This window comes from Natrix helvetica (assembly GCF_964273705.1).
Source record: "Natrix helvetica genome assembly, chromosome: 3".
Lineage (NCBI taxonomy): Eukaryota > Metazoa > Chordata > Lepidosauria > Squamata > Natricidae > Natrix > Natrix helvetica.
Genome location: NC_138549.1, coordinates 175924480 through 175938401, shown reverse-complemented (window position 1 = coordinate 175938401; position 13922 = coordinate 175924480). Strand labels below are relative to the sequence as shown.

The 13922-nt window shown below is 49.6% G+C and overlaps 1 protein-coding gene across 3 annotated transcripts in view; it reads left to right on the top strand.

Annotated features, from left to right (window-relative positions):
* BCL2L1 (BCL2 like 1) overlaps positions 1-12788 on the top strand; it is a 60753-nt gene extending 47965 nt beyond the window's left edge. For all 3 annotated transcript variants that reach the window (XM_081949801.1, XM_081949800.1, XM_081949802.1), the window contains exon 3: positions 10388-12788. In XM_081949801.1, the coding sequence (XP_081805927.1) occupies positions 10388-10525 (138 nt within the window). In that variant the 3' untranslated portion in view covers positions 10526-12788. The remainder of the gene's footprint in view (positions 1-10387) is intronic.
* The last annotated feature ends 1134 nt before the right edge of the window (positions 12789-13922 follow it).

The following is a 13922-nucleotide window of genomic DNA, read 5'->3' as shown; positions in this document are numbered from 1 at the left end:
AACTAGGTAATGACATCAGGGCTAGAAGGGAGTGGGGATTGCAGAGAGGGAGGAGGGCAGGAGGAGAAGAGAGGAGGAGACGGGAGGAGGAGGAGAAGGAGGACTCCGAGGTCCTTGGTGCTCTCTTAAGCTTGGCCGTTTTGTAGCAGACGTTTCATTACCCAACCAGGTAACATCATCCTTGCTAGAAGGAAGTGGTTTGCTTTCTCTTCAAATGTAATGGTTTGCCCTGTCAGTGTTTGTGGGAGTGATGAGTAAACCTCAACTACCAGTCGGAAGACATGATGAAACCATGGCGGGTGGAGGGTGACGGACTTCATCGTAGTGTCAACTGGAAAGCACGTTGAGCACGTTTGAGCAACTACGGGGAGCATCCCATGTCCCAAAACACCAGAGATTTCCTTTTAGAGCTTGGCATTCAGACAAACCCGCCATCAACAGGCACACAGGGATCAACAACATCTGCCTACCACCATTCAGTTAAAAAGCTAACAAGGAAACAAAAAGACCACGACTTCTCCTCACCAGCACTCAACACCCAGATAAGCAGAGACTAACACAAAGCTTGCCTTGGTGATGTTCCCTAGTTGGGTCATGAAATGTCTGCAAGGAAACCACCAAGTTCAGAGAGCTCCAAGGACCCCACACTTCTCCTTTCCCCTCCCCCTCTTCCTCACTTTTCCTCTTCATATTCCTCCTTTTCCTCTTCCACTTCTCCTGCTCTTCTTCTTCCCCACTCCCTGCAAATTCTTCTCCATTCTAGCATTGATCATATTCCCTAGTTGGGTCAAGAAATGTCTGCAAGAAAACCACCAACCTCAGAGAGCACCAAGGACCCCACAGTTCTCCACCATCTCCTCTTCCTCCCCCCTCTTCCTCCATGCCTCTTCTTCCTCCCTCCCTCCTCTTCCTCTTCCTCCCTCCCTCCTCTTGAAACCCTCCCTTCTTTCTAGCACTGATGATGTTCCCTGGTTGGGTCAAGAAACGTCTGCAAGAAAACCACCAACCTCAGAGAGCACCAAGGACCCCACAGTTCTCCACCATCTCCTCTTCCTCCCCCCTCTTCCTCCATGCCTCTTCTTCCTCCCTCCCTCCTCTTCCTTTTCCTCCCTCCCTCCTCTTGAAACCCTCCCTTCTTTCTAGCACTGATGATGTTCCCTGGTTGGGTCACGAAACGTCTGCCAGAAAACCGGCTGTTTCAGAGGGCCCCAAGGAGCCCTGTGGCAACACGTCCCTTGGGCATCCACTTTTATAAAAGTCTGTTGCCTCCTGTAAAACAGGCACAAGTAGCTAATTAACAGACTAGCATAACCGAATAACAGTTGGAAGGGACCTCTGAGGTCTTCTAGTCCAACCCCCTGTAGGCTGGAAATCCTACACATTTGAGACAAATGGCCGTTCTTTAAAAAAAACCTCCAGTGTTCCACAACTTCTGGGGGCAAGCAGTTCCACTGATTAATTGTTCTAAGTGTCAGGAAATTCCTCCTTATTTCCAGGTTGCTTCTCTCCTTGATTAGTTTCCATCCATTCTTCGTTGCCTGGCCTTCAGGAGCTTTGGAGAATAGCTTGACTCCCTCTTCTCTGTGGCAGCCCCTCAAATATTGGAAGATGCTCTCCTGTCTCCCCTGGTCCTTCTCTTCCTTAAACGAAGACATGCCCAATTCCTGCAACCGTCCTTTGTATGTTTTATCCTCCAGTCCCCTAATCCTCTTAGTTGCTCTTCTCTGCACTCTTTCTACAGTCTCCACATCCTTTTTTTACAATACGGTGACCCAAAGTGGATGCAAGTGTCGCCTTACTAAGGCTTTGTAAAGCAGTAGTAATATTTTACGACAGTTACAGCTGGATCTGCTTCCACAAGGGAAAATCCATGGAAGGGATGATTGACAGCAGGGATCTCCAACCTTGGCTCACTTTTAAGACTTGTGGACTTCAGCTCCCAGAGTTCTGGGAGTTGAACTCTGGGAGTTGAAGTCCACAAGTCTTAAAAGTGAGCCAAGGTTGGAGATCCCTGATTTACAGTTTCCCTCTTGCAAGCTGAAATCCGGAGAGTTTCTGCCCAGAGCGTACCTCCTCTCCCAACATCTGCCTTTCCATGCCTAGCATCTCTCTCATCTCTGTTTTCTGGAGAGGTCTGAACTCCCCACACACACACCCTTTCCTGCTTCTCCCGTACGGTGCGTGGCCTGAAAATCTTGGGTACTGCCTTCCGCCACTCCCTTCGTGGGCTGAAAGGCAGCCTAGGGAGGGACGTGAAAACATGAGCATGGATGTTCCTCGTCATCGCACATCTCCCGTGGGCGGAGGGACGCCTCCCTTCCTAGGAAAAAAGGATCATTGTTTGATTTCCGCCTGCACTTCGGTTGCAGATGTGCCTTGCCAGGAGCCGCACCAAAGCTCAGTGGCAACTAAGGGCAAAGGAAGAGAAGGTCCACTTACTCTCCAAAGCACCAGAAGGCAGGAGAAGAAGCAATGGATGGAAACTCATCAAGGAGAGAAGCAACCAAGAACTAAGGAGAAGTTTCCTGTTAGTTAGAACAATTAATCAGTTGAACCCAGAAGTTGTGGGGGCTCCCATCACTGGAGGTTTTCAAGAAGAGATTTTCAAGAACCGTTTGCCTGAAGTGGTCTACTCTAGGGCCTTCTGCTTGGGCAAGGGGTTGGACTAGAAGACCTCCGAGGTTCCTTCCACCTCTAACAGAATAACAGATTTATTTATTCTAGCCCAACGCCCCCTGATGGAATGGTATTGAAGAGAAGAGAAAAAATGGAATGGAATAGAATAGAATAGAGATATGGAATGGAATAGAATAAGAATAGAATGGAATGGAATAGAATAGAATTCAAAATAAGAAAGGAGAGCAGAAAGGAAAGGAAAGGAAAAAAGAAAAGAATGAAAAGGAAAAAGGAAAGGAAAAAAGAAAAGAATGGAAAGGAAAAAGGAAAGGAAAAAAGAAAAGAATGGAAAGGAAAAAGGAAAGGAAAAAAGAAAAGAATGGAAAGCAAAAAGGAAAGGAAAAAAGAAAAGAATGGAAAGCAAAAAGGAAAGGAAAAAAGAAAAGAATGGAAAGGAAAAAGGAAAGGAAAAAAGAAAAGAATGGAAAGGAAATAAGAAAGGAAAGGAAAAAAGAAAAGAATGGAAAGCAAAAAGGAAAGGAAAAAAGAAAAGAATGGAAAGGAAAGGAAAGGAAAAAAGAAAAGAATGGAAAGGAAATAAGAAAGGAAAGGAAAAAAGAAAAGAATGGAAAGGAAATAAGAAAGGAAAGGAAAAAAGAAAAGAATGGAAAGGGGAAAGGAAAGGAAAAAAGAAAAGAATGGAAAGGAAAGGAAAGGAAAAAAGAAAAGAATGGAAAGGAAATAAGAAAGGAAAGGAAAAAAGAAAAGAATGGAAAGGAAAAAGGAAAGGAAAAAAGAAAAGAATGGAAAGGGGAAAGGAAAGGAAAAAAGAAAATGGAAAGGAAAGGAAAGGAAAAAAGAAAAGAATGGAAAGGAAATAAGAAAGGAAAGGAAAAAAGAAAAGAATGGAAAGGAAAGGAAAGGAAAAAAGAAAAGAATGGAAAGGAAATAAGAAAGGAAAGGAAAAAAGAAAAGAATGGAAAGGGGAAAGGAAAGGAAAAAAGAAAAGAATGGAAAGCAAAAAGGAAAGGAAAAAAGAAAAGAATGGAAAGGAAAGGAAAGGAAAAAAGAAAAGAATGGAAAGCAAAAAGGAAAGGAAAAAAGAAAAGAATGGAAAGCAAAAAGGAAAGGAAAAAAGAAAAGAATGGAAAGCAAAAAGGAAAGGAAAAAAGAAAAGAATGGAAAGGAAAAAGGAAAGGAAAAAAGAAAAGAATGGAAAGGAAAGGAAAGGAAAAAAGAAAAGAATGGAAAGCAAAAAGGAAAGGAAAAAAGAAAAGAATGGAAAGGAAAAAGGAAAGGAAAAAAGAAAAGAATGGAAAGGGGAAAGGAAAGGAAAAAAGAAAATGGAAAGGAAAGGAAAGGAAAAAAGAAAAGAATGGAAAGGAAATAAGAAAGGAAAGGAAAAAAGAAAAGAATGGAAAGGAAAGGAAAGGAAAAAAGAAAAGAATGGAAAGGAAATAAGAAAGGAAAGGAAAAAAGAAAAGAATGGAAAGGGGAAAGGAAAGGAAAAAAGAAAAGAATGGAAAGCAAAAAGGAAAGGAAAAAAGAAAAGAATGGAAAGGAAAGGAAAGGAAAAAAGAAAAGAATGGAAAGCAAAAAGGAAAGGAAAAAAGAAAAGAATGGAAAGCAAAAAGGAAAGGAAAAAAGAAAAGAATGGAAAGCAAAAAGGAAAGGAAAAAAGAAAAGAATGGAAAGGAAAAAGGAAAGGAAAAAAGAAAAGAATGGAAAGGAAAGGAAAGGAAAAAAGAAAAGAATGGAAAGCAAAAAGGAAAGGAAAAAAGAAAAGAATGGAAAGGAAAAAGGAAAGGAAAAAAGAAAAGAATGGAAAGGAAAAAGGAAAGGAAAAAAGAAAAGAATGGAAAGGAAAAAAGAAAAGAATGGAAAGGAAAAAGGAAAGGAAAAAAGAAAAGAATGGAAAGCAAAAAGGAAAGGAAAAAAGAAAAGAATGGAAAGGAAAAAGGAAAGGAAAAAAGAAAAGAATGGAAAGGAAATAGGAAAGGAAAGGAAAAAAGAAAAGAATGGAAAGGAAATAAGGAAGGAAAGGAAAAGGGACCCTGGAGGTCCTATAGTCCACCTCACTTGTCAGATAGGAAACCCCAGACCATTTCAGACTCTTGGACCATCCACACTTCCGGAGGCCATTCAGCCTAGCTCAGCTGGGCAGGCAGTTGGATTAAAGCAGAGGTCCAGTAGAAACATTCCTCCCCAAAACTTTATTCTCAGCCCCATCCTGATTTCCTCAGAGCTGACCCAGCAGCTCCCCAGACGCTGCTTCTCCTCCACGACCTGAAAAATACATTTTTAGACCGAGCTCTTCGGTACCAGAGATCCGAACACTGCTCTACCGGATCCGTCTCCTAGGAAGGCAGGAGAGATCAATTAGGTCACCATCCCTTCTAATCCTGAGTGAGGCTCCCTGGCAAACTCTTCACGGTCAAGTCCTCCTTTCTCGGTTCTGGTCCGGGAGCCCCCAGAGTCCGATTTGCAGGGCCTTTCTGGAATCCCACGCCCTACCCACCCTCTTGCTGGATTTAAAGGGTGCTGAATCTGGGATCAGATCAGCCAGACACACACACCCCAAATATCTGATCCTCCTGGAATGCAGCTTTTATTTCCACGGCCGAAAGAACGGAGAAATATTTTTGATGGCAGCTCACCAAGATTCAAATTCCATTCTCCTAAAGCAGTTTTGCTCAGCCCTGGCCACTTTAAGATGCTGGCTGGGGAATTCTGGGAGTTGGAGTCCACCCATCTTATAGCCTGCTGGCTGGGAAATTCTGGGAATGGGATGGAATAGAATAGAATAGAAAATATGGAATAGAATAGAAAAGAAAATATGGAATGAAATGAAATGGTGTGTAGAGTAGAGTAGAATAGAATAGAATGGAATAGAAAATATGGAATGAAATAGAATAGAATAGAATAGAATAGAATAGAATAGAATAGAGCTGGAAGGGACCTTGGAGGTCTTGTAGCCCAGCCCCCTGCTCAGACAGGAGACCCTTCCAGACAGGTGGCTGTCCGGTCTCTTCTTAAAAACCTCCAGTGCTGGAGCATCCATAACCTCTGGTGGCAAGCAGTTCCACTGCTTAATTGTCCCCACTGTGGCGAAGTTTCTCCTCGCTTCTCTCCTTTGATCAGTTTCAGTTAGTTTCAGTTTGATTAGGCAGCTCAAGCGAAGCGGATCTCGGACTTCCATCCTGTCTACTTGGCAGCAAGTGAGGTGCTGGTGGTCTCAAATTAACTAGGGGTCCTGTAGAAGGACCCTCGCAGTAGAGGCAGCTTGGTGGGGTGAAACCAAAGCAGTCCCACTTAATCTCGTGGCACTGAGTCCCACTCCACCGTGGGTGGGATGACACAGTTATCAACCCTCATCAGCTGCGGGAGATCAATAACAGCATCGGCAAAAGAGAATATCCGTAACTCAGCATGAAACTGCAGGGTCCTTGGTGTTCTCCCAGCTTGGTGGGGGTTTCATGACCCAGTTAAGTAACGTTATCAGTGCTAGAAGGAAGAGGGGTTTGCAAAGAGGAGGAAAGGAGGAGGAGAAGGAAGAGGGCTGTGTGGTCCTGGGGGCTCTCTGGCTGGTTTTCATGCAGACGTTTCATGACCCAACTAAGGAACATCATCAGAGATAGGAGGGAGGAGGAGGTGGACAACTGGGGGGGTCCTTGACGCTCTCTGAGTTTGGTCGTTTTCTTGCAAACGTTTCATGATCCAACTAGGTAACATCATCAGTGCTAGAAGATAGGGAGGGTTTGAAGAGGAGGGGAGAGGAAGAGGAGGGAGGGTGCCCCATCATTGGAGGTTTTTAGGAAAAGTCTGGTCAGACCTTGTCTGAAATGGTATAGGTTCTCGATGATGGGGTCCTTAGCGCTCTCTGAGCTTGGTGGTTTTCTTGCAGACGTTTCATGACCCAACTAGAGAACATCATCAGTGCTAGAAGGGAGTTAGGTTTGCAGAGAGGAACAGGAGCAGGCAGGGGTGTTTTTAAGGAGAGACTAAGCAGCCATTTGTCTGGGATAATACAGCATCATCTGATTGAGCCGGGGGTTGGACTAGAAGACCTCCAAGGGTCCCTTCCACCCTACAATTTTGGGGCTGCTTAAATGGGTCTGCTTGCATTTTTCCTGACACCTGGGGGGGGGTGGAGAGTGCGAATGTCTGTGCTGAGATGAGTTTGACCGTCCCAAAACATCACAAGGGAAATCATGAGCAGGCCATGTGCCCTTCCTGTGTGCTGGGGGCGTCTCTTCCCAGGCCACATGTGAGGTGTGCATGTGACCCACGGATGGGTGGAGAGGGCAAGAGACGTGGGCCTTGGCTGCAGTAGGAGAAGCTCAAGATCAGCAGCGAATGAGGCAAGAGGCTGCAGGTTGCACAGTCTTGGCTAATCCCAAGCAGGCATTCCTCTCCTCCTCCCTTCAAGAATCCTGCGGCCCTGTTGGTTCTCAAATAGACCTGGAAGAGGATACAGGTTCTATTACAGATGAACAGAGTTGGAAGGGACCTTGTGGGTCATCTAGTCCAACCCTCCGCCCAAGAAGGAGACCCTACACCATTTCTGACCGATGGCAGTCCAGTCTCTTCTTGAAAGCCTCCAGGGATGGAAGCACCCACAACTTCCGAAGGGAACTTCTGTTCCATGGGTGGATTGTTCTCACTGTCAGGAAATTTCTCCTGAGTTCTAGGTTGCTTCTCTCCTTGATTAGTTTCCACCCATTGCTTCTCGTTTTACACTCAGGTGCCCTGGAGAATAGTTGACTCCCTCCTCTTTGGGGCAGCCTCTCAAACATTGGAAGACTGTTGTCATGTCCCCCGTAGCCCTCCTTTTTATTAAGCTAACAGAATAGAATAACAGAGTTGTAGGGGACCTTGTAGGTCTTCTAGTCCAACCCTCTGCTCAGGCAGGAAACCCTCTCCCATTTCAGATAAATGGTTACCCAAACTCTTCTTGAAAGCCTCCAATCTTGCAGTAGCCACAACGTCTAGTGGCAAGCCGTTCCACTGATTAATTGTTCTCACTTCCAGGAAAATTCTCATTTCTTTCCAGGTTGGATCTCTCCTTGGTCAGTTCCCATCCATTGTTCCTTGTCTGGACCTTCGGGTGCTTTGGAAAACAGCTTGACCCCCTTCCTCCTCTCTGGGGCAGCCCCTCCAATATTGGAAGATGCTCTCCTGTCTCCCCTGGTCCTTCTCTTCCCTAGATTAGCCATATGCTTTAAAAATATGCTTTAAAATATGCTTTCAAAGGGTGAAATTGAGAGCCTCTACCTCAAATATGCTAGAATAGGGGTCTCCAACGCCTGGCCCATGGACTGGCCCCGGTCTAAGACCCACCAAGATCCGTGCCACACAACAAGCAAAGCCCCATTCGTGGATGTGCAGGATCCAGGCACTACATGAAACCATGCCCTCCAAGGGTCATGGAAAAACTGCCCGCCACGGAAACGGCCCCTGGCGCCCGAAAGTTTGGGCACTGCTGAGCCAGGAGCCTGGAGGCTAAAACATATGAAGAACTGTTGCAGGAACTGGGTATGTTTAGCTTAAGAGAAAGAAGGACCAGGGGAGACATGATAGCAGTCTTCCAATATCTCAGGGGTTGCCCCAAAGAAGAGGGAGTCAAGCTATTCTCCAAGGCACCTGAGGACAGAACAAGAAGCAATGGGTGGAAACTAATCAAGGAGAGAAGCAACTTAGAACAGAAGGAAAATTTCCCTGTCAGTTACAACAACTAATCAGTGGAACAACCTGCCACCAGAAGCTGTGAGTGCTCCAACACTGGAAGTTTTGAAGAAGAGGTTGGACAACCGGTGCCGAGTCTGTTGCTTGAGCCAGGGGCCCAAACTCCCAGGGGCCTCATCCTGCGTGGTCCTCCCTGCCCTCCTCCGCTTGGCCTTCTTGAAGGGGAGGTTTCGGGCACCTGAGTCTTGGCGTGGAGGGGCATTCGTCCTCCAGGACGCTCGGCAACCAGGCCAGGCATCTTCACAAGATGAAGTTCTCCTCTCTTCTGAGGGCAACCTTGTGGGGAAGCTCTGCCTTTGCAGGGGGAGCATCTCCTTCCTTCCTCCACTCCCCCTCCGTGCTCACTCTGGTGCTCCCAATGCCTCGTGGCTGGGCCATCCGGGCTTCCAAGAACTCTTCCCTCTGCTGCTTTCTCTGGGCCCACAGAAGTTCGGTGTGTGTGTGTGTGTGCCAGTTTTGGAGACCAGGAAGTTGGGTCGGAAAACATGGCTTTGGCTGTTGGCCCATTGCTTCCCATGCATCCATTGGCACTGCACGGAGCGGCTGTGAGCCAGGATTGAGAAACGATTTGGGGGGAAGAAGGCCATTCGGAGTGAGGGGCTCTGGGCCGGAGGAGAGGAAAAAATGCCTCCGGTTTTTATTTTATTCGTCTGGATTTAATCTGGTTCAATTTTATACGTTTATAATGGTTGTTATATTTCTAGTTTTACTATATTGTAAGCCTCCCACTTTGAACACTGAGATGGAGGGGCATATGGAGGGAAGGAAGGAAGGAAGGAAAAAAGAAAGAAGGAAGGGACGAAAAATGAGGAAGGAAGGAAGGAAGGAAAAAAGAGGAAAGAAGGAAGGAAGGAAAAAAGGAAGGAAAGGAAAAAGGAAGGAAGGAAAAAAGGGGAAGGAAAGAAGGAAAAAAGAAAGGAAGGAAAAGAGGAAGGAAAGAAAGAAAAAAGAGGAAGGGAGGAAAAAAGAAAGAAGGAAGGAAGGGAAAAAGAGGAAGGAAGAAGGAAGGAAGGAAGAAAGGAAAAAAGAAGGAAGGAAGGAAAGTTTCAATGTAGAAGGAAGGAAAAATCCGGAGGGGCTTGGCATGCCTCACAAGGGCAGAACTGGCACCCCTTCCCACCCACCCATTTTTAAGATGGCGACTCGGACAGCTGCGCCTTTCGCCAGGTTGGAGCGGAAGGACCCGGAGAGGTGCCATAACTTCAGTGGCAGCTTTTCCTGTTTAGGTCCAACTTACGGTATTTTTTGAATGCCTTTTGGCTGTTTTGGGGCTTCCACTCCCTCCAACGTCCAGCATGATTTCGATTTTTTTGATTTTTTTTTAAAAAGGGAAATTCCTTTTCCGTCACTGCCGAGCGGGGAAGATGGCGTCCCTGCAAAATCAATTCCCTTTATTGCACGCTCCCGTCATCCAATCCCCGGCGCTCGCTCTGGGCAAATGCTGAGATAAATTAAAAAGAATAAAATACAAGCCGCAAACAATAAGGGGGAGAAAAGGAGGGAAAAAAACACAGCAGCCGCTGTGAAAAGCGAGCAAAATTCCCAATAAAATCGAGCCCAGCCGGGGGTCTCGGGCTGCTTTGAACTGACGACGGCTGGGACGTCTCTAGGCGAGGGTCTCCGGGGAGGCCCTGTCAGGATGGAGCCTTGCTCCAAAAACGCCTCCTTCCCGAGAGGGCCTCCTGTCAGCTCCCCCTCGCTGCGAAGCCAAGATCAAAGGACTTGACAGTCGGCTTGGTGGTTAAGGCGCAAGGCGAGAAACCAGGGGACTGGGAGTTCTAATCCTGCCTTAGGCCTGAAAGCCAATTGGGTGACTCTGAGCCAATCACCAGGAGATTGTGAGTTCTAGTACCGCCTTAGGCACGAAAGCCAGTTAAGTGCCCTTGGACCAATCACCAGGAGACGGTGAGTTCTAGTGCACCTAGGGTTGGACTAGAAGACCTCCGAGGTCCCTTCCAACCCTGTTATTCTCCCTTTCGTATGGAAGCATCCGGCCTGACCCTCCTCCTCTTCTTCTTCCTCGCAGGAGCGTTTTGTGGATCTCTACGGGAACGACGCGGCCGCCAAGAGCCGGAAGGGGCAGGAGCGCTTCACCAAGTGGCTGTGGACGGGGGCCACCGTGGCCGGCGTGGTTCTCCTCGGCTCCCTGCTGAGCCGCAAATAGCTAGAGACTGACCGACTGACCAGCCGCCCATCTCGGCCACCCGGCCCTCAGCCTCGTAATCATTCCAGGGGGTGGGGGGGAGGGGGCTCTGCCTCGCAAGCCCCCCCTCCGACCCCAGGCAACTCACCGACCTCTTCCGGGGGCCTCCTGCCAGCCCCCGCCTCCCCCCCCAGAAAAAGACCCACAATCTCTGTTGTCCCCTACGCAGACCCCCTGGCTGGGGGCCTCCGATCCTCCGAGCACACGCCCACCCTCATAAGCCCCCCCTCCCCATTCCGAGGAGTCCCTTCTGCAAATTAACGTCCGTAAAGGCTCCCCTTGCCCTGTTCCCCCGCCCCCCAGCAGACCCTGGGGAGAAGGGGGGGGGCAGTGTTTGCTTCAGGGAGGGGAGGGGCTGCTATACCCCACCCTCCAAAGGCTTTGGCAAGGGAGAAAAAACGCATGGCTCCTTCTCCATCTGCCGCCGTTAAGCGAATCTCGGGACTTTTCCTGATGCCTCTCTCTTCCCACGGGCATCCCTAGACCCTGACAACTACACAACCCATGCTCCTGGGAGTTGCAAGGGAGAGGGATGCCTCCCAGGGTGTGTGTGTGTGTAGCTTTTGCCACGGGGAGAGGAAGGGGTACAAGGCCTCACGAAACACGGGGCTCCCGATATTATGCGTGGCCATGCCGCAGGGCTGCCCTAATCGCTGGTCAATAGGGGGATGGCAAGGCTTCCCCCCCCCCCAGCTCTGCGTAAGCCTGGGCAGTACCCAGGGGGCTCACGAAGGACGCTCCGGGGCAGTTTAGGGGCAGGGCAGCTGCTGAGGAAGGGACGCCAGCTTCAAGCTCATCTCGCAAAACCCGGCCTCCCTGGCTCCGCGCCCCTACTCAGTTATGGGCCCCACTGTGCCAAGGACGGTGGCTGGGTGCCCCAGAAGGACTGTGGGTCAGAGACCCCTTAAGGCAGACAACCCCCCCCCCAACCTCCCCCCCCCCAAAAAAAAGGCCTGGGAAGGAATCTTAGATTCTCCAGCACTCGGGGGAAATCTCGTTCGCGGTCTTCCCCCTCCCCATTTTGCTGCTGGGGGCAGGGGAGAGAGAGCAGGGGCAGGATGGGGGGGGACTGGAAGGGGCCCCCACTGCCTTCTCTGCAGCCGCTTGGAGAAGGTGTTTACCACCAGTTGCTAATTGCCCACTGAGCCCTCCGGGGACCCTCCTTGGCGTTGGCCCAAAGATCTTCCGGGAAGAGCGGGCATCATCGGCGGGTCCTTTGGTGGTGGGGGTGGAGGGGAGGAGAAGGGGAGGGGAGGGGCGCCCTCTGCCTGGGGCGTGGGGGAAAGGTGCGTGGGTGCAGGACCAGGCAGGCAGGCTGGGGGTGGGGGGGTATTGAGGCTCTGAGGAGCAAGCCAGGGGGGGCGTGGGGGTCAGGAACTTAGTTGTGGTTGTGGTGGTGGGGGGCGGGAGGTGGGTAGGGGGTGGGCTGCACTTCTTTTGAGGTTTGCTTGCAAGTGTTAGGTCAGTGGACAGAGTCAGGGAGGGGGCTGAGGATTTGGGGAGGGGGTAGCAGGTGTGTGGGAGGGAGAAGAGAGGGGTAGGGCAGCTGGAGCTGGAGGGGGGGCAAGCGAGAAACATGGGGGTCTGCTTTTTCCCTTGGGCTCTGCAGCAGCCTAGGGCACGGGGCATTTTGGGGAGGGGGTCTCTTTCAGCCACTGCAGCACGACAGGCCCCTATCCAGGTCTTGGGGAGGGGTCTTCTTCCCCTTGGGAGAGCCCAGCCTTCCTCAGCAAGGGGCTCCATCCCACCCCCTCCGGACTCAAATGACGTCCCCCCACCTCCTCCCCGGCCTGGCCTTGCCCCCCTCCCCACAGAAAAAGCCCAGGGCGTACCCTCGCAGCTTGCCTGCCCCCCCCCCGAAGATATACGACTGAGATCAGCTGTATATATGGAAGACTAGTTTTTATTCAGTTGTGAATACAATAATACTATTTTTGTTAACCGTATGTCTGTATTTATGTGTTTTGGCTGTGCTTGCCCTCCTCCTCCCACCCCCTGTGCCCCATTTAACCCCCCCACCCCTTTCGATTGCAAAGGCAGCCCCTCGGGAGGGGAGGTGTGGGGGTCCCAGCCCGGAAAGAGCCCAGCTCTCTCGCCCGCCTGCCCACCCACCCCCCTTTCCCCAGCCTGCCTGTCCTCAGTGTCCTCTGACGATGCCCTTATTAGAGAAGAGACAAAAATGAAGGTGAATCTGAAGACAGATAATAAAAACTGTGGTGTTTGAGCCGAGCTTCCTGTCTGGTTCTTGGGTCCTTTCTCCAGGGTGGGCGGTGGGCTCTCCAAGGGACCCCCTCTGCAAAACCGGCTCCCCAGGGCTACAGGTTACAGATTAACAGGGTTGGAAGGGACCTTGGAGGTCATCTAGTCCAACCCCAACCACACCCAGCCAAGCAGGAGACCCGACACCGTTTCTGACAGATGGCAGTCCAGTCTCTTCTTGAAAGCCTCCAGTGATGAATCTCCCACAACTTCTGAAGGCAACTTCTCTTCCATCGGTTGACTGTCAGAAAATTCCTCCTTATTTATTTTTAGGTTGAATCTCTCCTTGGTCAGTTTCCATCCATTTATTCCTTGTCTGGCCTTTGGGTGCTTTGGAAAATAGCTTGACCCCCCTCCTCTCCGTAGCAGCCCCTCCAATACTGGAAGATGCTCTCCTGTCTCCCCTGGTCCTTCTCTTCCCTAGACTAGCCAGGCCCAGTTCCTGCAACCGTTCATCCTATGTTTTAGCCTCCAGTCCCCTCATCTTCTTTGTTGCTCTTCTCTGCACTCTTTCTAGAGTCTCCACATCTTTTTTTATAGTGTGGTGACCAAAACTGGATGCAGAATTCCAGGTGTGGCCTTACTAAGGCTTTACAGAGGGGTATTAGTACCTCGATCCTGATTCAATCCCTCTGTTAATGCAGTTTAGGATTGCATTGGCTTTTTGCTGGCTCCTATTTAGCTAGTTGTCCACTAAGACTCCCAAGTTGACGAGCAGAGCCAGGATGAGAGAGTTGGAAGGGACCTTGGAGGTCTTCTAGTCCAACCCTATACATTTCAGCCAGACTCAGCAGGATTGGCCAAGGCAGAAGACTTCTTCCCCCATCCAGGGACCCCCAGATGGGTTTAACTACAGCACCCGTCACCTCCAACGTTGGCCCGTGAAAGCCAGAGAGGGGGTGCTGTAGACTGCCTTTCCCTGGGGACCCTCTGCCTGGCAACAGAAGGGGTTGGCAGGGGGTGTTATAGGTGTCCCTCTTTAAGGAGGTCGTCTGAAGGGCTTTCTCCGTGGGGGCTCCCTCCCTGGGGGAACGGAATTCCTCGGTGGGATTTCTAAATATAGATATCAGGGGTCTGCAACCCCCAGTCCGTGGACGGG